The sequence below is a fragment of the Equus asinus genome, chromosome 13, assembly GCF_041296235.1.
Source record: "Equus asinus isolate D_3611 breed Donkey chromosome 13, EquAss-T2T_v2, whole genome shotgun sequence".
In the NCBI taxonomy this organism is placed as follows: Eukaryota; Metazoa; Chordata; class Mammalia; order Perissodactyla; family Equidae; genus Equus; species Equus asinus.
The window spans coordinates 4,788,036-4,812,980 of NC_091802.1; the positions used below are offsets into that span (position 1 = coordinate 4,788,036).

General features: G+C 43.7%; 1 protein-coding gene across 7 annotated transcripts in view; it reads left to right on the forward strand.

The window, feature by feature from the left end:
• The window catches only part of LOC106845788 (zinc finger protein 345-like), a 40,145-nt gene extending 15,207 nt beyond the window's left edge, over positions 1–24,938 (forward strand). For 5 of the 7 annotated variants that reach the window (XM_070482299.1, XM_044745764.2, XM_044745763.2 and 2 more), the window contains one exon: positions 1,197–24,938. In XM_070482299.1, the coding sequence (XP_070338400.1) occupies positions 1,197–1,464 (268 nt within the window). In that variant the 3' untranslated portion in view covers positions 1,465–24,938. The remainder of the gene's footprint in view (positions 1–1,196) is intronic. The other 2 variants (XM_070482303.1, XM_070482304.1) reach the window with 2 other exon arrangements.
• The last annotated feature ends 7 nt before the right edge of the window (positions 24,939–24,945 follow it).

Sequence of the window (24,945 nt, forward strand, 5' to 3'; positions counted from 1 at the left end):
CAAAGTCCTTAAGGTTCATGACTGTGACAAGATCAGGGGCCTCTCAGAGCAGAGGGCAGCTTTGGGGCTGATTGCCCGTCCTGAAGGGGAGTTTCTGAAGCATGCCCTTCCCCCTCTTTTGTATTTGAGGACTGACATAGTAATAAGCACACATCAAAGGGAGTCAGAGGCTTCTCTTTGGAGTAAAGTCAACAGGCGGGAGGAGAGTTAGAGGAAATTAGGAAAAGAAAGAGCAAGTTCTGGGGATTTAAAAAAAAAATTCACGTCATTTTAGGAGTGTGGAGTGTGCTTCTTGTGATGCTTGGAAATTATTCCTCCTAATCCAGTATTGTGTGGATTTATGTCATTCTCTCCTGTTTACGAGGGGAAGGAAGTCTCCAAAAGAGGAGAGCGGGCTTGAAAATCACAGAGGAGTTAGGGGATTTGGCTGATCCGATGGCAGCTGTAGGTAGTCCTTTAATGCCTTGGTTCGCTCCCTCGTCGTGAGCACACGTGCCTTTTCCCTCATAAAAGCCTCTTTGCTTTATAAGTTGGCAACAAGGTCGTCCAACCTCTCTGCTGCTTTGGGAGAATGATTCTTTTTTCTTTTCTTTTCTTTTTTTTTTTTTTTACATCCTTAGCCCGCTATCCACTCACTAGACTCCAAAAGAATTGCCAGCGGTTATTTTTCACATTAAAACTGTGTCCCCTGGTTTTTATACTAGACAACTCTCACATTCACCTAGTTCATCGCGCCTGGTCCCTGGTTCCGGGCTGGAACCTCTTGTTCATGAATCATATGGGGGACGTGACAGCCCTTCCTGCTTAGATGATAAAGACGCAGAAATGAATCCCCTTCCTCCTGCCTTTGGTCGTTGGCTCAGGCCCTCCGGGATTGGCCGGACGGCAGGAGGGACGCTCAGGAGTTGTCACGGAGACCAAACGCGGGCGCGGGGGGAGGAAACGCCCGGCTGCTGATTGGCTAGGAGGCTACCCCGTTGCTTCTTGGGTAAACGCCGCCGCGCGCGTGCGGGGGGCGGGGCGAAGGAGGGAGAGAGAGAGAGACAAAGAGGGGGCCGGAGGGAGGCTGGTTATCCTGCGCGGCTTCCCGGCACGGCGCTCCGCCCCTGGTGTTTGTCGGCGGGTGTGCTTTGGGTGGATGCGGGTGTGTGGTCAGCTAATCTCCAGGCCGCACTACCAGTGGTCGTCGTCCCCAGGGCTGGAAGCGATTCCCGCGCAGCCCGGCGCCGGGCTCTGCCGCCCTCTCCGGCAGAAGGGCAGGCCCGAGGCTCCGCGGCCTCGGGAAGTTCGCTCCTGCCGAAGCTACTGGTGGCTCGGACCGCAGCGCGGCGACTCCAGGCGCGGGACGGCGTGTGTCCCGCCCGCTGCAGTGGCGCAGCGAGCCCTGCCGTGTCCACCCTGCCGTGCACCGCGGGCGCCGGCCGAGGCGAGGGTCCGGCCGCGGGCAGCGCTTTCCAGGAGTGAAGTGGCCAAGGCCTGACCCACCGGCCTTTGGTCCGGCGGGGAACCCATTCCTCCTGGGAGGGAGGAAGATGGAGCGCGTTTTCGTTATTAAATAAGCGCGGGAGAGGTGGACTGCAGACAGGTGGCAATTTAGGATTCATAGCCTGGGGCACGATAGAGTGCCCGGCCCTTAGTCCAGAGCTCTTTCCTTTGGAGTCGGCACAGGAACAGATCCCAGACGATGTTATCCCTGGCCACGGAGCCTTTCTGGATGGTGGCTTAGATCGATGTCTGGGAATTTCTAACAAGGTGGTCTGGGTGCTGGAAGGCGATGCTGGTCGCCATCTCCTTTTCCCGTCTCAGGACTCCTCTTACTGTATGGAGGAGCACAGTTCCCCAAATATGGGTGCAATTCTCCCCCAATTTTGCGTATTCTTTGCCTAGCTAGGTGCTGTAGAGTAAGACGACATTTCATCCCTCTCCACCAAGGCATTTAACTTATCAGAAAGAATAAAGATAGGAACCTTTTTGTCCCCTCCCCTGACTTTTATTTTTGAGAAATATATAGGATGGTTCTTTTAATGACAATAGGAATATTATGTAATGGGGCAGGAAAATATTTCCAGATATTTTTGTTGTGCAAAATAATTGTCAAATATTTTAGTCGCTAGTATGAATTAATGTTTTCTAAATTTTTATTTTAAACCTTCCCTTTCATAATCAACTTCCTCCTTGAATGGACTAAAATGATGTATAAAACCGTTAGGAATTTTTTAATAGAAACATTGAAGTAGACTTAAGGAATTAAATTTCAAAAGAAAAAGTGCTCACTGTGAACTGCAAGACTAATCTATTAATTGTCCAACGTTACAAAACAGTTTGCATTTGAGGAAGTCACACTCCATGGGGGAGTTATTATTTTAGAAAATGGCCCTCATTTTTTCCTTCTTTATTTTTTCCTGGAAGTGTGTGTGGTGATGAGACGGGTAAATCAATATGAGAATCTATGACTAACTTACTGGTTTAGGTTTAAACACCCACATGCACTCTCTCTGTTAGCATGGGCTTCCCCGACAGCAGACTTTGAGGCAAAAGTTTGGGTGCAAGTAGTTAATCTGGAGTTGACCCCAGGAAGCATGGTGAGGGGATGGGGAAGTGATACAGAGGGAAGTCAATAAAGAGCAGATAATGAACAGGTGAACACTGAGGCTCAGTGCCTCTGGGGACCCCTGAGAGATTGTGTGGAATGCATCTCAGACCTGACTAATCATTGAATGGCAAGGAAACCGGATATTTATTCACCAACTCCCATTCCTCATTGAGGTTTGCTTTGGGAGCATTAACTGTCTGGTACTTCTGTACATCTTTGCATTATGATTGATTATATCATAAAAATAGAATGTTAGATGTAGATATCTTAACATCAAAACTTTCTAGAGAGAAACCATATAATGCAGTGAGTATACAAGAGCCTTCGGTAATCGCAGAAACCTAATTTGATATAAAATAATCCATATTGGAGAGAAACCCTGTGAATATCTTAAATGTGGGAGAACCTTGGCCGTGGCATACATCTCACTCCTCACTATAACACTCGCACCAGAGAGAAGTATGTGAATGCAGCAAATGTGACAAAGCGTTTGATCACAGCTTTCCCCTCATCAGAGAGTTCACACTGAAAAGAAACTTAGAAGTGCTGTGCATTGGCGAGTACCTACCACCACTGTTACTGAAAGTTGGGTCTCTGATGCTGATGCCAATCCAAATAATGAGAACAGTCTTGGGTGAAAAAGGAAAGCTTTACTTTGCCAGGCAGAGGGAGCAAAGCAAGGGCTAGTGCCCCAAAAGTTGCTTGCTCCCCATTAAGAAATGGGTAGGGGCTTTTTATTTGGGGTTTTAGGTAGGGGAGGGGGGCCATGGACTTCTTGGTCAGCATTTTCCCATCAGCCTGTGTCTGGGGCTGCTTCCAGCGGAGGAGACAAAGGACTCTCAGATGAGTGTCCTTAGCTGTTTATCTCCATGGTGGAAGGTAGACTCTGATGTCAGGAAGCTGAGGGGTTGGGCCTGGGAAGCTTCTGTTTCTTGATATTCTCTGGACATTCGTTTCTCTGTGAAAGAACTTCAAGTTCCTGGGATCAGCCACAACTTTAGTGGGAGCCCAGTTTGAGGCCATCTGGACTTTACCAATTTGTAACTTCTATTTGGTTGTAAGGCTCAGGGAGTCAGAGGTTAAAGAAACAAACGTTTACATGTGAGTGGAACTAAAGACCCAGGGAACTAGGAATGCAGGTTTTTAGTTTTAACCCCATATGTGCCAGGTTCACTGTAGGGGAACCAATATCAGGGCTGATATTGACTAAGAGCCGGTAACACCACTGAGCTTTTATTCTGCGTCTGAGCATTCACCCTGGAGAGACCGTATAAACACAGCAAAGTCTTCTGTCTCCACTTAGCCTTCATCAGCATCAGATAATGCACATATTATGCATGTAATAAATATTATGACTAAATGAAAGTGAGAAGACAGACAATATTTAATCATATATTATTGACATCAGATAATGCACATTGAGGAAAACAAAACTAAACCCTAGAAATTCAATAAATGTATTGTGGAGCCATGGCTTAGAATTCTATGCTTATTCAGCATCACTGTTGTTATAGGACCGCAAATCTTGGAATTTAAATAAATGCATAAATAAGAAGACTCTAGTAACACCAATCTAATTATACACAGGATAATCCTTAACTGGAGAAAATACTTATATTGCAATAGGTATGGCAAAGCCTGAAGTGGATCATTTCTAATGACCTCTAATAGATTTTAGAACTGAAAGGGAACTTCAAATATCTAGTGTAGGCCTTTTATTTTACAAACAAGGAGACTGAGCTCTGGAGAGGTTAAATGATATCCCCAAGCCAGTAAAAAATTTTTTCTTTTGGTAGTCACCAGCAGAGTTGAATTTCCATGGACTTTCTTCCCGAAGGTACCACTCAGCAACATGTAGACTATAGAGGAGTAGTGGTGGGAGTGCAGTGGACATAGCAATGCTTTCAAATAGGGAGAATCAGAAGGCTGAATGAAGGACAGCAGGGGACTGGCTCACTCCTTAGTGGCAGTTATTGACTGGAGCACTGTGATGAGGCCACAACAGAGAGTGCCTTGAATTCCTCCCTTAGGCCTGGGAGTGGAGTGTGGGGCACTATGCCGGGATTTACCATCCTTGTTGTTTCTGCCTGAGGCAATTTGGGATTCACTGGATAAGAATGGATTTTGTTATTACTGAATTCAAACCTCAGGCTATCCCAAAGCTGTGAAAAGAATTTAGTGTGAGAGTAACCAGGGGTTGGCGATCACTCATTCCAACTGAATTAGAGACTTATAAAGATTTTGCCTAGTGTAGTATTTTTGTGAGTGAACGAATGAACACATTTTGTGGATTTACTTTGCACTCACAAGACTTTCCTTCTCTTATATCGTAGTTCTCAACTGGGGGCATTTTTGCCCCCCAGGGGACAAATGCCAATGTCTGGCGACATTTTTGGTTGTCACAACTTAGGGAGAGAGTGTCACTGGCATGTAAGGATAGAGGCAAGGGATGCTGCTAAACTTCCTACAACTCCCTGGACGATTCCCCACAACAAAGAATTATCTTGTCCCAAATGGCAGGAGTGCTGAGATTGGGAAACCCTTATTAGGCAATTTACTACCACCAGGTGGCAGTCATGCTGAGATGTTAAGATGAAAGGAGTTCACCAGGAGCACAGTTGATTGTAGCAGTTAATCACTCTGTTCTCTCAAAATACACACACATACACCACACACTTAAAGTGTTTTTAAATTACAATAGTGAAATATTCTTTGCAAAAGATTCAAATAGTATAGAAGTGCATAAAGTAAAAAAATAAGGGTTCCTCTGTTCCTTCAAGTCCTACCCTTTAGAATTAAATTTGATGTGTATCTGTCCAGATTCTTTTCCTATATATGAGTGTATTTGTATGTGTATACATTTATATGTGTGTGGACACATGCACATAACTAGTATCTTACTGTTCTTTTGTTTTACAACTCGCTTTTAACTCTCAACGTTATACTAGGGCATCAAGTAATTTTGAACTATCTCATTTTTAAATGAATACATAATGTTCTGTTGTATAGATGTACTATAGTTTATTTATATGTATTCTTATTGATGGGTATTTGAGTTGTTTCCAGTTTTTTGCTCATACAAGCAATTCTGTAGTCATGTTGTTATTTCTGTAGAATAGATTCCTGGAAATGTTAGAACTGGGTCGGAGTGTATGTACATTTAAAATCTTGATGCATTGGTGTACTGGTTTGTACTCTTAACAGTGTGGGAGAGGAACTGTTTCCTCACACTCTCGCCTACGTTAGATACTATCACTATTTTACTATTTTAAAATTTATATTGTATTTCATTCTTAATGAGGTTGAATATCTTTTCATATGTTTATCTATATTTCATATGTTTATCAGTCATTTGTTCTTCTTCCATGAATTGCCTGTTGATTTCCTTTTCCTGTTTTTATATTGGGTTTTCTTTTTACCAATTTGAAGTAGTTCTTATTATACATTTCGCTTATTAATGCTTTGTCTCAAGTTTGTTTTTGAGTAAGGGGTGAGTTAGGGATAAAACTTAATATTTTCTCAAGCTAGCTAATTGACCTAACAGCTTTTATTAAATAATTTCTTCCTTTCCCATTGTAATGAAATGCATATGTGCATGGGCCTGTTTTGGACTCTATTCTATCTAATCTTGTGCCAGTTTCACAGTGTTTTATTCATTGTAGCTTTATAGCTGGTGAAGAAGGATGGGAAGACTGGTAGGTTGGATACTCTGATGTGCAAAAGCCTAGTGGTAGAAAAAAACATGGCAGGTTTGGAAGCAGGCCAGAGGCTGAAGAAGGAATGAGGGCGAGAGGAGAAGGGAAATGACATTGGAGTTAGATGAGGCCATTTTAAAATTTGGATCTTTATCCTTGGAGCCAGGGGAAGATTTCAACCCGAGGAATAACGTGATCACATTTATATTTTCTAAAGCTTACTCTGGACTTTCCAGCCATGATGGCATAACTAGTATCAGACTGGCCCTCCTACCATAAACTACTATAAAACATGACAATACATATTAGATACTATTTTCAGGCAGTTAATGACAGGCCACACAAAACTGATCCCTGACAGAAGGAAGAACTTATGAGGTGAGCCCTGTGGTCACCCACTTTCCTGTCTAGGAACAATTTACTAACCATGACACGGAGAGCAGGAGTCCAAGAAGAGCACAGTGGTCCCACTAACATACGGAGGCAGAAATCAGGGTCCAGAGCAGCTGAAGCAGCTAGAAACTGTGGGGTGAGGTACAGAGAGGAGGGAGTTGTGTAAATAGTGGGCCCCAGCAGTACATGTACAGGTCCCCTGCAATTCTAAGGCTGAGAGGTGAACTGAACGTGAACTGAGTGAGCTCATCCAAGATTTAAAAGATAGCAGCTACTAAGGGTTGGGAGTGGAACAGAGATACTAGCAGTTAAGTAGTGCTATAGGAAGAGTAGTTCTTGGTCACTGGAATTCTGGTTGTAACAGAGCAGGGTGGAAGTTATCACCTTATTAACACCCCTGGCATTCGATGGTCTCAGTATAAAGGGCACACCTTAGGAGCAAGAATCACCCTCTAGAATAAGACCTTCTCTGGACTCCCCATATCAAAGCCTAAAACCCAGCCCTGACAAGATCTGCATGGGAGGCAGCGTTTGGAGACTGACTTCTGTTTAGTTAGAAGGGGCTTGGGAAACAGACTTTCCATAGATCTACACTAACAAAGCATAAAACCAAACCTACAAGAGTTTAGGTTGACCAGCCAGTAATTATACTGCGTCCTAAAATAGGAATAGCATCCTTCAGAGGAAGGCAATAGAATCCAGAGTTTCTGCAGTGAACTATTCGTAAGATTTAGTGTTTAATTTTAAAAATCACTAGTCAAAGAAACAAAATTGTGACGCACAGCCAAGAGAAAAAGAAATCCTTAGAAAACCAAACCTGAGATTGTCCAGATGTTGAGCTTAGCAGACAAGACTGTAAAGCAGCTCTCACAAATATGTTTATACCATTAAAGAAGACTTGTACAATTAAAAATTAAAGGAAAATATGACCTTAATGAGTGAGCATATGGAGAACTTTGGCTGAGAAATGAAAACTATAATAAAGAACCAAATAAAGAACTGAAATTGAAAACCAAATAAGTGAAATGAAAAATGTCTTGGAAGGGCCTAACAGCAGGTTGGAGATGACAAAAGAGCCAGTAAATTTGGAGATAGATCAATCTGAGAAACCAAGAAAAAAGAGGTTCAAGAAATTGAATAGAGCCTCAGAGATAGGGAGACAACATCCAACAGTCTCATGTACACGAAATTGAAGTCTCAGAGGAGAAGAGAGTGAAATCAGGGCAGAAATTTTTTGATATTTAAATAAATAAATAAATAGTGGCTAGAAACATCCAAATTTGATGAAAAACACCAACTCACAGACCTAAGCTCAGTAAATCCCAATCAGATTTCTCTCTCCGTCTCTCTCCCACCTATCTATAGATCTATACTTACATACATAATAATCGAACCTCTGAAAACCAAAGATAAAGACCTTCAGAGTAGCCAGAGGGAAAAAAGATCTATTCAGGGGACAAGGAAAAGGATGATCCACTCTCTTCTCACCAGTGAGTGGGGAGGCCAGAAGAAAAAGGGAAAATAGCTTTAAGATTCTGAAAAAGAACTAGAATTCCATATCCATCAAAAATATTCTTTGAGATGAGGATAAAATAAAGACTTTTTCATTAAAGAAAAGCTGAGAGAATTTGTTGCTAAACAAACTGCACAATAAAAAATAAAAGATATCCTTCAGGCTAAAGGGAAATGATGCCAAGTGGAAACTCAGAACTACAAGAAGGAAAAAAGAATACTAGAAATGATAAAAAAAAAAAGTGAGTAAATATAAAAGACTATATTTTCCTTTTAAAAAAACTGTTTAAAGCAAAATGATGACACTGTAAGGAAGGGGCTTATATTCAAATACAGAAGTAAAAGAGATAACAATTGCACAAATGATAAAGTATGGCTAAATGGAATTAAATATTTGCTAGATTATTACATTTGTGAAATGTCAGAAATCAGCTGTGAAGTGTGTGGTGTGTGTAATGAAGGCAATGTGGAATGTCATATGTGCAGTGTCAAGTGTAAAGAGGAAAGAGGTACAATACTGAGTCTAAACAGACCCTGATACATTAAGGACGCACATTGTTAACCTTAGAGCAACCACTAAAAACATAATAACAAGAAATATAACTAAGGAAGCAATAGATTAAATAAAATTGAACACTAAAAACATTAAATTAACTCAAAGGAAAGCAGAAAAGTGGAAACAAAGGGACAAAAAGCAGAAAGGACAAAGGGAAAACAAATAGAAAGAAGGTAGAGTTAAACTCAACCATATCAATAATTATATTAGGTGTAGATGGATTAAACATCTCAATTAAAAGGGAGATCATTCAGGGGCTGGCCCCGTGGTTGAGTGGTTACGTTCGCGCGCTCCGCTGCAGGCGGCCCAGTGTTTCGTCGGTTCGAATCCTGGGCGCGGACATGGCACTGCTCGTCAGACCACGCTGAGGCAGCGTCCCACATGCCACAACTAGAGGAACCCACAACGAAGAATACACAACTATGTACCGGGGGGCTTTGGGGAGAAAAAGGAAAAAATAAAATCTTTAAAAAAAAAAAAAAAAAAGGGAGATCATTCAACAAATAGTGCTGGAACAGTTGGGTGGCCATATGCAAAAAAAAAAAAAAAAAGAGCCTAGACACAGACCTTATACAAAAAAATAACTCAAAATGGATCATAGACCTAAATGTAAATGCAAAACTATAAAACTCTGAGAAGAAAACATAGGGAAAAAGTCTATGTGACCTTGGGTTTGGTGATGGTTTTAGACATAACACCAAAAGCAAAATTTGTGAAGGGAAACATTGATAAGTTGGGCTTTATTCAAATTAAAAACTTTTGGGGGGCTGGTCTTGTGACACAGTGGTTAAGTTCGTGTGCTGCGCTTCAGTGACCTGGGGTTTGCTGGTTCGGATCCTGGGCACGCATCTGGCACCTTTCATCAAGCCACGCTGTGGTGGCAACCCACAGAGAAGAACTAGAAAGAGGATATACAACTATGTCCTGGGGCTTTAGAGAGAAAAGGAAAAGAAAAGAGGAAGATTGGCAACAATTGTTAGCTCAGGGCCAAGCTTCCTCACCAAAAAACCCCCCAAAAACAAAAAAACCCTTTTGGTATGTAAGACAATGTTAGGAGAATGAAAGGAAAACTCACAGACTTGAAGAAAGTATTTGCAAATATGTATCTGATACAAAACTTGTATCCAAAATATAAGATCAAAGAACTCTTAAAATCCAACCATAGGAAAATAATGCAATTTTAAAATGGCCAAAAATCTGAGCAAACACTTTACCAAAAAGATATACAGATGGGAAATAAACACATGAAAAGATGCTCAACATCATTTTTCATTAGAGAAATGCAAATTAAAACCATGAGATACCGTTGCACATCTATTAGAATGGCTAAAATCCAAAAAACTGACAATACCATTTGCTGATGAGAATGTGGAACAACAGGAACTCTTATTCATTGCTTGTGGATATGCGAAATGAAATAGTTGAGAAGACAGTTTAACAGTTTCTTACAAAGCTAAACACAGTCTTACCATGTGGCCTAGAAATTGTGTTCCTAGGTATTTACCTAGGAACTGATTTGAAAACTTATATCCACACAAAACCCTGAAAGTTTATAGCACTTTTATTCATATTTATTTAATTATTGTAAAAACTTGGAAGAGACCAAGATGTCTTTCAATAGTGAATTGTGAATGGTTGAACAAACTGCAGTATACCTGTACAATGGAACACTACTCAGTGATGAAAAGGAATGAGTGATCAAGCCACACAGAGACATAATGAATCTTAAATACATATTCCTAAGTGAAATAAGCCAGTCTGAAAAGGCTACATTCTGCATGATTCCATTTATATGATGTTATGGAAAAGATAAAACTAGGGACAGTAAACATCAGTGGTTCAGCAGGTTGAGGAAGGGAAAAGGTGGTTCAAAGTGAAGCATAGGGCCTATTTAGGATGGTGACACTATTCTGCATAACACTGTAATGGTGGATACCTGACACTATGCATTTGTTAAAATCCATAGAATTTTAATAGTACAAAGAGTGAACCTTAATGTATGCAAATTTAAAAAAATCATTTAGGAGGTGGAGGGATCCCAAGAAGGAACACAGACTGTCACAAAAGAATCTAACTGTATTTCAAACATTATAGACTAACTTCACTGAAGGGAGTGGGGAAAGAAGTGCTGACCTAAGTAACTTTGGAAGTGAGTGTGGCCTGTACGAGTAAAGACAATAGGAACCATACATAAGCATTGTACTCTAGTTGACAACATTATTTCCTGTAGGATTATAGGTTAACAATTTTGGAATCATTATACGTGTATACTTAATTGAACAATTAGGTACATGGATGGTGGATGGGGGAATTGAGGTTTCTCACTGCTGGATTGGGAGGTTACAGAAAAGCAAGGAGAAGGCGAAGGATGGAATGATCCATGTTGGACTGGATTAGAGTTGGAGGTATCAGTATGAACTCATTGTTAGCTTAATATAGATACAGATAGATACACATAGAAACATATATAGGTATATGTATACCTATAGTTAGCATATATTTTCTTGCTCTGTCAGCTGAGAGAACATTGAGATCTTGGTTTCAAATGGCATTCTCTAATTAAAGGAACCAAGGTTCCTTGGAGAAAAAGCTGATTTTAGGATTGGGGCAGAGAATATACAAGATGAACATGGAACATCTTGTAGTTCTCCAAACCCAAAACCCAAACCAAACCAAACCAAACCAAACCATAACAATCGGGAATGTCAAAAGGACACTGGAACCAACTAGAAGAGCTACCAATGGCCAAAACTGACACAATTTGAGCAACAAGATAAAGTAGTGTTGTATTATAACCCAATGTATAAAATAAATATCCATGAGTCTTTACTGATATAAATAAATGATTGAGTAGATAAATAAATTAGGGAGAATAGGCAAATCTCCCATATAGAAGAATTGCAAATAAGTTCTGTAGATATCTACTCCACTCTCAAGGAGGTGGAGCAAAACTCCGCACTCCTTAAGTGTGGGCTGCACATAGTGACTTCCTTCCAAAGAAGACAGTATGGAAAGGAGGGAAAAAGAGTAACTTTATAGTAGGGAAACCTGACAAACACTACCCTAGCCAGGTGATCAAGTCCTGTTGATTGTATGTGTTCTTGATATGATGTGATGAGTACAGCATTTTACCTCTGTAGTCTTCCTCCAAGAAACCTATAACCCCAGTCTAATCGTGAGAAGAACATTAGACACATCTCAATTAACAGACATTACACAAAATCCCTGACCAGTACTCCTCAGAGCTGTCAAGGTCATCAAAAACAAGGGAAGTCTAAGGACGTGTGACAACTAAATATGATGGGGTATCTTGGATGGGATTCTGGGACAGAAAAAGGAAACTAGGTAAAAACTAAGGAAATCTGAGTAAGTATGGACTTTAGCTAATAATGTGTCAACATCGGTTCATTATTTGTGGTGAATTAGCGTAATAACCTAAGATGTTAATAGTAGGAGAAGTTGGATGTGGTGTATGTAGGAATTCTAAGAAAAAGTTTGATCCACCATGGTAGAGGAATTTAATTATTTCCTTAGAAGTTATAAAATTCTCAGCTGAAGGAACACACAAAGAGAAAGCAGCTAAAAATTATATGAAGAAGAAAGTATCATAGAGGTGTATCAGGAAGTTGATTAATAAAAATATTATTCTTTCTGGAAAAAAAGCCACGTCTACTTGCATCTCATACAACTGCACAAGTACAGTTTCTCTAGAAAACCATCAGAGGTGCTTTATGCATAGCTCCCATTTTGTCACTTAGAGAATATTATAAAGTCACGTACTCAAGGGTTGAGATTTTAATGAAATTAATAGTTTTCACTGCTTCATCAAGTATACTCTTAGCTGGAAGTGGCGTGTTCCTCTAGTCTGTGGGTGGTGAATGGGAAGAGCATGAGGGCTGCTAGTTGGTTTGGTGCTGCTGCTCTGTCTTGTGCTGAGGCCCCAGGAGTTGCTTCTCCGCCAGCAGCGAAAATACCAATGCAGTGAACAAGGCAAATAATACTCTCATATTAGCATGGAAACAGTGCTGACCTCACATACCCCTTGAAAGGGTCTCAGTGAGCCCCTGGAGTCCAGACCGCACTTAGAACCACTGGGTTGATGGCAGGTATCCAGAGTTTTTGGATGATGAAGGCAAGCTCCTACAAATACTTTATGCTTGCTGTGCTTGTCCCATTAATGAAATCCATTAGCCTTCCCCCCACCCTCTGCCAAAGGCAGAGTTCATTACACTGGATAAAAACCAAAACTCACTTATATGAGGCTACAAGAGATGCATTTAAAATGTCAAGATCCAGGTAGGTTGGCAAAATGATGGGAAAAAGATAATACCAGGTAGCTAAAAACTGAAAAGAACCCAACAATGCTCATCAACAGATGAATGGATAAACACATTGTGGTATGGTCATAGAATGAAATACTACTCAGCAATAAAAATGAACAAGCCACTGACACACACATATGTGCCTGAATCCCATTGTTTTGCTGAATGAATATTAAGCTAGACACAAAGGAATACCTACTGTATGTTTCCGTTTGTATGAAAGTCTAGAACAAGCAAAATTCATCCATAGTGATAAAAAAAGTCAGATAAAAAAGTTGGATCCACAGTTGCCTGGGACCAGGAGTGGCAGAGAGATTGACTGTAAAAGGATTTGCGGGAACTTTCTGAGGTGCTGGAAATATTCTATTTCTTGATTGAGTAGTGGTTACATGAATTATATGTTTGTCAAAACTCACTGACCTGTACTCTTAAAATGTGTGAATTTTATTGCATGTACATTACACTTCAAAAAAATTGATTTGTAAAAAAGCTTTCTCTGATGCAATATGGAGAATGGATTGGAGGGAGCAATGAGTGGATGTGCGACTTCTAGTTTGGAGGCTGTTGCCATATGCAGGTGAGAGACAATGGTGGTTCAGACTAGAGTAAGGAAATACAAAGAGGAAAGGTTCTGGAGATACTTTGGATATAAGATGGTGATGGAATGGATATGGGGATGAAGGAGAGGGAGGAATTAGGGATGTTCCCTAGGTTTCTGGTTTGTACATCTGGTTGGGTGCTGGCAGCAGTCTCAGAGAAAAGACCCGTGAAGAGGGCCAGCTTTGTTGTGGTGAAATCTGGAAAGGTTGTAAGTTTAATTTCGGATGTATTAAGTTTGAGGTGACTCTGAGAAAGTCAAGCTTTTATATTTAGAATGTAGTTGGATATACAGATCTGAAAGTCTGAGCTGGAGATCAATTTGTGAGTCATTTGTACTGATGGTAACTGACGTCTTAGGAATGGGTGAACTCATCTGGGAAGAAAGAATAGGTTGGGAAGAGGAAATGGTCTTGGGTTGAGCTTCAGATAGTTTCACAACTTTACCAGCCAGGGAGAAAGAGAGGAGCAAGAAAAGGAGACTGAAAAGTAATGGCCACAGATTGAGGGCAGCCAGGAGGATGTGGTTTCACTTGAATGTTATCAATTCATTATCCAGCTTTCCAAAACATTATCTTGTTTTAAAGTTTAGAATCTTACAATAACCCTGAGAGTTAGACAGAGCAAGTACTACTCTAATTTTATAGGTGAAGAAACCCGAACAGATCCAGAAGCCATATACACACGTCCAGAGTGGCAGGAGGAACGTATACTCTACAGGTCGATGGAAGCAGTGTTTCCTGGTTCTTAGTCAGGGCAGCAGATGTAAGGCACATCATTGCCTTGATATTGGGACAGTAACCTGCCTCACTCAGGAAGCTTCCCTGATGCACATTTTCTTGGGATGTAGTCTGCCTAGCTTTGAGATGCTAGAGCTGATAGGTCATGTTGGGGAGATAGCAAGTAAGTTTAAACAGAAGAAGAGAGTGTGTCGTCAGAAGTCATAGCGGGTCCTCCTCTATCTCTCTTTAGATTTTTTTCAGGCTGAATTTTTCCAAGCTTTGTCTTCACTCACATTTTGTATTTATCCAGGCTTTTCATCACTTTTGCTCTCCTCCAATTCTCATGTTTACCATCTTCAGTGGGTTATGAATTCTCCAACCAGTGGTGGCCAAACCTGATGCTGAATTTACTTTTTCAACTTCCTCCAAGCCTAGGTTCCCTTCACCTGTGCCGAACCCTGGGCATGTGCTCCTTAATGGGCTTCACTGCCCCTCCTCTCCGCCAGGAGTGGAGAGAGGTTGGGCTCACCTGTGCTGCCTCGTCAACACTACAAGGGGTGTATCATCCTAACAATGTGTGAAATCCACCTGCATCACCCTCTCTGAATTACGGCTGCCACCATATATGAGCCCATTTTTGCTTTCAAAGATGATTCAGAAATGGGTATTCAACTTCATTCTTAAATCCCATTTGCGTTGCTGTTGTTGCATTTTTGTTGCTTTGATTGGCCTATATTCACCATGGGGGGACCCACTGGGTGTGGTTTTTAGTCAAACACTGTGCCCCTCCTTTGTGTCCTCAGGGGGACTCACAATCCAGTGATTCACAAAACATACGACTCACAATATATCATAGTGTTGTATTTCACCAGACATGGTAACTGACCCAGGCCTGGGCAAGCAGAGTGTACAGGATCGATTAGAATCCTTCCGTGACACTTGCTGTATGGAGACTGGTAGGAAGAGGTCTCTTCCCTTTTTGGATCTCAAGCTTGTATAACGTGGGCCTGCTATTTGGCTTATTTCCTGCCACATGGAGAGTGTACCACTTATAATGCTTCCAGCTGGAGCCTAAGGACATTTGTTATCCTATATGACTTGAAGCCTGAAAACAATCAGCTTTGGGGTCAAGCAGCTCAACAATGTCATTGAGGGTCTTTCCATGTTTATGCTCCATTTTTATGCACTTGGTCCTTGCATTGGTCCTTATGACTGCAAAATGAATGCCACAGTCTGAAAGGCAGAGCTATCAAATAAGTCAAGGCAGAATTCCAGAGATATTGTAAATATAGGATTGGCACCTGTTCTTTTTGTGGCAGGGCCTGTGTCATATCATATTTTATGACCTCCAGTGTATCTCAGATTAAGCACGTAATGGATGCACAATGAATACTTGATGAATCAATGAACTGGTCCTGTGTGGGGAGGAGACAAGCATGTGGAAATATTTTATGAGTCATCTATCAGGCCAGGACCACTCTGGGGCAAAAAAATGGAGACACTTTTCACAGGAGGGCACTTGGATGTTTGAGAAAGAATTAAAATGAGGTAAGCATGTTACAGAGAGAGAGGAAATGCCAGCTCGCTTGGGAGTGTTGTACCTATTTTCTCCTTTCCTGAGAAGATCCAGCTGAAGAGCAGGCAGGACCTGGGGGATGGACAGCCCTGCTTCTCCGCTACCAGCCAAGTCAAAAGAAGCTGCTTCAAGTCTGTTCATGAGTGACCACCTCCCTCCCTTTCCACTGAGATGAAAGGCCTCTAGGAGTATCCCTGTCCTTCCCCAGGATCAGCAAGAAGGTCACCACACAGTTTGCCTGGGACCTCTCCTGGCTTTGGAGTCACGAATGTGTATTTAAATCTTTACTCCGTCATATATCCAATGTATGGCTTCGGGCAAGGTACCCAATCTCATTAAATTACAATTTTCTCATCTGTAAAGCCCAGTCCCATGAAGACAACATGTATCGACTGCTTAGCCAAGTCCCTGGCTCAGAAGGAGTAGTTGCTGTGATGATCTTGGGCGTGGTGGCAGCAGCCATGACACGTTTCAAAGACAGTTCTGCTCTCCAGCTCAGGAAGACACATGAAGGAAAATCGAAGCTTTGTGTTGGAAATACTCTATGATTGGGAGGTCAGGCTGAAGGGTTCTGAGGACCCAACTATGGGAAAGATGAAATCTGAGAACTATAAACTGAAGGATTCAGAACAGAATGTATGCCATGTAGATAAGTAGTAGAAGATACAGAGATGAATATGAACTAAGAAATTCAAAGAACCCCCAACAAAGTCGTGTTAAGGAATCTGGAGCTCTTGTGAAAACTGGGCAAGAATCACTGCAAATAGACACTTGGTTTTGAGGCAGCCATATCTGAGCTTTCAGTTGACTTTGGGCCTGGCCCCTCACAACCAGGTCTCAGTAGGATTCCTTTTAACAAATACTTATTAGGCACCTACTCTATGCGTTATATGACTTACCGAATACTATATTATTGGAATAGGTGATAAATTCTAGGGGCAGTGAGGAAAGGGGAAAAAACAATAATTATGAAGTGATTGGGGAAGAAGAGAGAACAGAACTCGAGCTGGCACATGAAGGAGTGATGTTTGGAGGGAAGAGAGTGGAAAATTGAGGCAGAAATGATCCCTTAGCTTGAGTTTCAAATTGAGGATAATGAGTTTCTTTAAAAGTGTCAGAGAAGAAGCTGGAGGAAAAAAGCGCAGGAATGAGGCAGAAGGATGGGGTCTGGCGGAGGGAGATGTGGAGTGCTGGTGGTTGCCTGCTTAGCCACTGTTTGCATTCTTCTAAATCCTCAAGTAATGATAACTCATGACGACAGCTAACCTGTTGAGGTTGAAGACTGTATGTGGATATGTCTAATGTAATTTAATCTTCTCAGCAATCCTGGGAGGCGAGTGCTATTATTATCTCCATTTGGGGCAACTTAGAGACGGTAAGGAGCTTTTCCAAGGTCACCCCTGAAGGTTTGAACCCAGATGGTCTGATTCCAGATCATGCACTGCATAGCTGCAGAAATCACGTCTCCTCGCTGAGAAGAGGGTACAGGATGCAAACGTGGAGTGGGCTACATTTCCAAAGCCCCTTAGACAGTCCCTTAGATGGTCACATCAGATGCAGGAAGCCTGAACCTACCATTTTCCCTAAAAGGAGTAGTAAGAGTTAAGGACGGTTAAGGAAGGCAGAAAACTTTGAAAGTCAGACTAGGACAAGAGACAGAACAGGTTAGAGTATTTGATCAGAGAGGAAGATCCAGTGATTGCAACTAGCAGAAATTATGCCTGTAAGTGAAAGGGCCTCTGTGTACCGAGGAAAAGATCTGACATAAATCCAAGGGTGTTGATGGGCTTCGTGATCCAGGTTTCTTGGCAATTTTCATTCCTTCCTGAAAAAAGGCCGAGAGCAGCTTGAAGTGCAGCTTGACCTACACCTAGAGTTCTTGTGGCAAAAGAGTTCAGGCCGATTTTGGAGCATGGGCTTTGTGAAAGTATTCCCTTGTCAGTTAGGACCATTCAGGTTATTTGCAGACCAACCCAAACACTTTCAAACCATAACGAAAACGTATAGAAAGTGGATCGAGTTGATTCTGCAGCTCAATGATGCCATCAAGGACCAGATCCTCTTAGTTCCTCTGCCTTGCTGTCCACTGTGCGGGTGTCATCTTAAGGCTCGTCCCTTCATATCATAGGCTAGTTGCCAGCAGCAATGCTTCTTTGTCCATCTCCAGAGAGAAAGCAGCTGCTTTCCCAAGTGTCTCTCTTAAAAGCCAGGAAAACCCCAGCAAACTTCTCAGATCTCATTGGCCTAAGTTTGCGCAGACTTCCCATCCCTGGAGCCGTCACCACTAGCCAGTGGGCTGGAGATCAATTCCGGCGTAGGTGAACAGAGCCCATCCCTGGAGCTGGGATGGACTGGCTATTGAGGAGTCATGTTTTCTGACCTGTGGAAGGAAAAAATAAAAAGCTATGTTCTTCCATTAGGTGATTTAGAGTGAAGCTTGACTGCAGGGTTCAGAAGAGTCTGGACCTCTCTAACGAACCCGTGGGGCAACCCACCATGAGCCTTGCTGTGTGAGAGGCCAGGAGTCTCCTAGCAGGACACTCGTCCTGAGGGAAGGAGTTAATCATGATGAGCTTGGCTACGTGTCACCATTTCAGGGTCAGAGTGGGAAAGTGGTCCTAAGAAGGGCGGGATATGTCTCCAGGATCTGCCCTGGAGCCAGCCTCAGTGGAATCATGGAGTTTTAGGGAGAAAAAGGGCTCTGAGTAAAAAGCGAATGAGCAGTTTCAGTAGAATTGGAGGGACTCGGTGTCCCAAGCACCCTGGCTTTGGGACTTCTGACGGAAATGACCCCGTGTACTTCCTTAGTTGGAGGATGGCCATTGCTAAAGGCACAGCTGAAGCTGATTCTGGCCAGTTCCCGCCACTCACCAGCAGGGGTCCTTCAGGCATTGTGGTGGGTGCTGGGCAAGATGGATAGATCAGAGGTCACAATCTTGTTTTCAGAACCAGTGTGTGTGCCCCCTGTCTTTGTGAAGAGAAGGCATATGCAACACCCTGGGACAGCCCCTCCTTCCCGAGGAGGCCAGTCACTACCCCACGGAGAGATAGGAGGCTTAGGGGCAGGCGCGGGGGCACGGAGTCCCTCCAGGAGCGGGTGTTCTGAGACTAGGAGCAATGATCCTTTGAGTCTGTAACGCTCTGTTCACCTGTCCTGCAGTTGGTTCTCTTGTTTTGCTAGCAATAATTACTTACCAAAAGCACTCAAGAGGCCATTCTTCTCCTCTTAGGGGAAAAGCAGGGCCTGGACCAGTTTGCTGATAGCAACCCCAGGCCAGAAAGTCCACTGGGCCCACACCCCCAGGTGAATCAGGAAAATTCTGGGCTGGTTTCTGGAAGAGTGACACAGCTTCCAATTCTGTGGTTCTCAGACTTTGGGATTTTACCAGAAAAACTGCAAAGTGAATTTGGAGGACTGACTTAGATATAACTCTTCCAGATAACTCCATCCCCCACTATTATTACCATAGTTTCATAAAAGATAAGACTTTTAATTCAAAAAAAGGGAGGACACAGTCTCAATAAAGTACAATCCCTTAAAATTGATCAAATTTAGATTTATGACTAGTTACTATATTATTCTCATTTTTAAAATCCGATGGACTGCTTTTTCTTAATTTCTGCAGACAGATGGACAAATATTACCTATGTTTGTGAATCACAGCTCTGCGTGGCTTGGCAGAGACACAAATGAAAAAAACCCAGTGAGATTTTTCAGTAGGCAAACTGAAAGCTGTTTGCTTAGGAGAAAAGTTTGAGAAGCTTCTTTAGCTAGAAACTGCCAGATAGAGTCTTTGGGTTAAGAAAGCTCTGCTTGAGTTCTTCCAGATACCCTGAGGTGATGGCCTTAAACCCATAAACTGGGAGGGGATCTGTTGGCATTCATTGTTTATGTACCTCTTAGGGAGTTTGTCGGTTTATGGGACTATTCACCACACAGTCAACTGGGTGAAAGATTAATAATTACCTACCTACCTACCAATTACTTACCACATGGGTTGGTAAAATTCTGGATGAGGAAACCTCCCTCAATTCTGGAAAGGACTACAAAACCACAATCTGGCCCCAACATTCCTAGTGGCAGGTTTGATTCAGGAAAGGATACCCAAGTGAAATTACATTTGTTTTGTGTAGAAGAGAGAAACATTTCCTTTTATACAAGGCTGAGTGTTTTGGGGTTGGTTATGATGAAGTCAGTGGTGTCCGATTAACACCATTGCTAAGTCTTCACTCAGACAGGACCATCCCTTTGCCTGAATTCATCTCACTGAATTGTTTGCGTATAATAAATTGTTGCTATAGAGACCAACCAGCAGACAGCAGAATGCCCCACAGCACTTGGAGGTCAGAGCTAAACTGACCAGCGTGGGAGGAAAATGACAGCTAGAGCTTCACTGTCACTTCTTGCTACTGGAGTAGCTGAGCAAGACTCTCCCTATGGGACTCCAGAAGGCAGGTGGCTCTGGTCAGAATCTCAGCTCCTCATGGTGGCACAGGAGCATGGAACAGAAAATAGACAAGAGTCAGAAATAGTTGACCTTATAGTTAGAAGGGGCCTAACACATATGAGAGGAGCCTATCGGAGCAGGTATACATAGTCTTTCAGTCAGCATATCTATTTCTCAAGTGTTAGGTGCTGGATAAACAGTGGGAAGTGGAATGACAAGGTGAGTGACAAGGTGAGTGGTCCTTGGGGACAGACCTTGAAGCTGAGACTTGTAGATCTGAGTTAGATGGGCATGTGGGTTCCAGGGACATTTTTTGTTTTTTTTGGGATGGAAGATACTAAAGTATGTTTGCATGTTGACAGGAGCTCTGTAGTGGAGAGGAGCAGAGTAAAGGTGCAAGAAGGAATATACTTGAAGAGATAGAGTCCCTGAGAAGGTAGGAGGCAGGAGGGAGCCCAGCGCACAGGAGGAAAGACTAGACTCTAACAGATCTAGGGATACTGCTCTTATTGCAACAGGAAGGAAGGAGGAGAGGCTACCGATGCTGGCACCTATGTAGATCCGGTCATGGAAATACTAGGGATTTCCTAATTGGTGACTTCTTTTTCACATTAAAGCATGAGTCAAGATGCCCTGCACAGAGTGGAGGTGGGAAACAGTAAGAGGGTGAGGAATCCAGTCCTTGAGGAGGGGAGAGAGGGCTTCCTAGAGAAGCACAGCATGATGGCTGTGCGATGTCAGGGGCCCGCTGGAGGGTAATGATCTTGAACTTATAGTGGCACCTCTCTGCATGATTGATGATTTTGCCCCAATAATGCTTGCTTTTAGGTGCAGGCCCAGGGAAGGTGGATAGTAGGGGCTGCTTGGTGTTCTGGGGTTACCAGGAGAGTGTGATGGAGGGTAGGAGAGAAAGGGAGGGGCTGGCCCAGCCACAGCAGTTAAGTTCTCACGTTCCACTTCGAAGGCCCTGAGTTTGCCAGTTTGGATCCTGGGCACGGACCTATGTACTCCTTGTCAAGCCAGGCTGTGGTAGGCGTCCCACATATAAAGTAAAGGAAGATGGGCACGGATGTTAGCTCAGGGCCGATCTTCCTAAAAAGAAAAGGAAAAAAAAAGAAAAGACAAGGGCAGCTGCAAGAGAACAATGCTTGTGGGACCGTGGAGTCTAAAAGAAGCTAAGAAGAAAATGAAGACAGGAGGGGAAAGATGAGAAGGAGGAACTGGTGAGTAGTGGATTAGCGGTCTAATGAAACCTGAGGTGCCTTTTTCCATGAGGCATTTAAGCAAGTGAGCTGTAAGTATAGTCAGAGAGTAGGATTATCAATTCACGATTTTGGAGATAGAGATTTCTGGTGAATGCAAAATCTGTGTGTGAGGAAGGGAATTCTGACACACGCTACAACATGGGTGGAACTTGAAGACATTACGTGGAATGAAATAAGCCAGACACAAAGGATAAATGCTGTATGATTCAACACACGTGAGGCACTTAGTATAGTCAAAATCATAGAGACAGAAAGTAGAAGGGTGGATGACAGGGTCTGGGAGGAGGCGGGATGGGGAGTTAGTGTTTAATGGGGACAGAGTTTCAGTTGGGGGAGATGAAAAGAGTTCTGGAGATGGGTGGTGGTGATGGTTGCACAACAATGAGAATGTCCTTTAAGCCACTGAACTGTACACTTAGAAATGGTTAAGATGATAAATTTTGTATTATGTGTATTTTACTACATTAAAAGAAAAATTCATGTGTGACCATTGGGTGGGTGGCCGAGGAAAAAGTCCTCGGCAATGAGGTGCATTCAGAGGTGGAGGTTCTGAGAGCTGGGCTGGGGAGAGAGGCTGCGATCCAGAGCTTGAGTCTTTGTGAGTTAGATGCATGACCGGGAGGCTGGTGGAAGACAGCCGGGAGGAGAGGAGAGGGTGGTATTTCGGGGTGGTATGAGCATGGGGGAGCAGGTTTGACAAGAGGGCTGGGTTTGACAAGTGGCGATCTGGATGTTGCGATGGGGGGTGAGGAAGACTCCCACCCTACCTCAGCTCTAAGATACTTAGGGGATGAGAGAAGGAGCAGTGCCAGTTGAGAGGTGGCGGGAGAAACAGTGTCTTTGGGGGAAACCAAGTCTCAGTTAAGGCCAGGAAGCAGAGGGAGCAGTTTAAGAAGAGACTGAGAATCTTGGGATGGCCCAGGGTGCAGTGGGAGGAAAGGGGTGGTGGTGGCTGTGGCGCGCTTGGTTCAACAGTGAGTTCAAGTTGAGGAGACACATGGGGTGTTAGCCGCAATCTTCTGGTGCTGAAGTGTCGAACCAGGGGATTTGAGGCGTGATGAGATGGGTTGTAGTCCCTGGAAGTAGGATGGTGGGAGCTCAGGGCTAGCAGTTTTGTCCAGAAGGTTCTGCTTCCAGGCCCGGCTGTGGAGGGGATATAGAGGTCTTGGTGAATTCTGTGGTCCCAGAGCACTAGAGGTGGGCCCCCACTCTCCAGTCTTAGGCCCACACCGGACATCATGGCTTGACCATGACGCCATTTCCCAATAAGCTCAGATATGAATTTAGAGAACACAGTTCCCCAGAGAGCCAAACCAGGAATGTATTTACGAGCCCTGACAGGCTGACCTGCTCATTTTCCGGATGAGGAAACTGAGGTAAAGAGAGGACAAATGATTTTCCTAGACCAGGCTGAGATGGAAATTCAGATTTCCTGTTTTCCACGTCACTGTGGACCATCTGCCAGCTCAGGGCTCCAGTGGGGGCACAGGAGAAGGGCTGAGCATGCCCATGAGCTGCCCTGCAGAATTACAGTAGAGAAGAAGCAGGCAGGGAGACAATTCATGAAAGGAGAAAGGATGGGAACGATGAGGAGGGGACGATGGCACATCAGTGAGAGGCCTCAGGGAACCCAGGCTGGCTCGGTGCCCTCTCTTTGGCACTTGAGGCTGAGGAACGGGTCAGGCAGGCAGCCACCTTCCCTTCCCCTTCCCCAGAAAGAACAAAGGCTCTGAGATGTGTGGGTGGACTAGTTCAGCTTTGAGCACCGGGTCATTGTGCAAAAGGGGCAGAAAGGAAAGCAACTGTGTCTGCTAATATTTGGGAAGGCCCTGAGAATGGTCTGGGGTGGCAGAAGCCAGCTCCTCTCCCTCCTGGCTGGAGATCTAAAAACCACGAAATGAACTATAAGGAAACCTCTTCTGGGGGGTCTTCAGCAGCGGAAGAGGGCGGTCAGGACAGGGATGCTTAGGGAACTTGATAGTGCTACGGAGGGCTGCTTTTAGGCTGTCATGATATGTGTGTTCCACGCATGGTTGAAAACAAACAGGGCTGCCTCGGAGATGGATTTACAGTCTTCTATGCCCTCCAGCTCGGAGCAGCCTCTGGATTTCTGAAATGTCCTGGTCACTGACAAGAAACGTCCCTTGGTTTATCTAATTAAATCCAGATCTTGCAGAACTCGCCTCAGGGGTGGAGAGCCGTGGGGAGTGCGACGTCTTGGAGACGTCCCAACCCCTGATCCCAGGGGTGAGCTGGACTCCCATTCTCTCTGTGTTCCATTAGTCTTCCAAGTCCTGTTGAGTACAGCTGAGGAAGTCCTGGGTGGAAAGCTGTGAGCCTCTGCAGGACACAGAAGCTGGAGTTCAGGTCCCGGAGTTCTTTGGTGCCCATCTGGCAAATACTAAGTAGACCGTGTGTCCCCATCCAGTAGAGATGCCTAGGAGCTCCTTCCTTCTAAGGAGCTGCATCCTTCCTGTCTCCTCACCTGGCCATGTGTTACGGGCTGAATTCTCTCTCCTCCCACCCCAACTTGTACGCCGAAGTCCTAACCCCAGTGCCTCAGAATGTGATGTATTTGGAGAGAGGGCCTTTAAAGAGGTAATTAAGTTCGGATGAGGTCACTAGGGTGGGCACTAATCCTATATGACTGCTGTCCTTATAAGCAGAGGAGATTAGGACATTGACATGTACAGAGGGAAGACCGTGTGAAGACACAGGGAGAAGTCGGCCATCTACAAGCCAAGGAGAGAGAGGCCTCGGAAGAAACCAACCCTGCTGACACCTCGATCTTGGACTTCCAGACTCCAGAATTGTGAGAAAATAAATTTCTGTTGTTTAAACTAACCAGTCAGTGGTGTTTTGTTATGGCAGCCCGAACAGACTCACATGCCGGGTCTACGTTACCTTATTCAGTGGACAGAGGGGCTGTTGCTTAGCATGCACCCCTCTCCAGGAACTGCAGGGTAGGGTGTTTGGCCCTGGAGGGCTGTCTGAATGGAGCTGTCTGAGGGAGGAGACACGTGCTTCCTGACCCTCCCGGTCCACACTGAGCACCCATCTTAAGCCTGTCTCCAGGAAACTGCAAGAAGGTGCTGTGGAAAAGGTCAGGGTCAGAAACATGGATCCTGTTCCTCGCTGCCTCATGTCCAGTTCTGTGTGACAGGGAGGGATGAATGGCTGCCCTATGGCTGGAGTCGGTACATTTTGGATCCCTTTAAAAAATGGAAACAAAAAATTTAGCCTGTCAAACCACAGAAAGCAATACA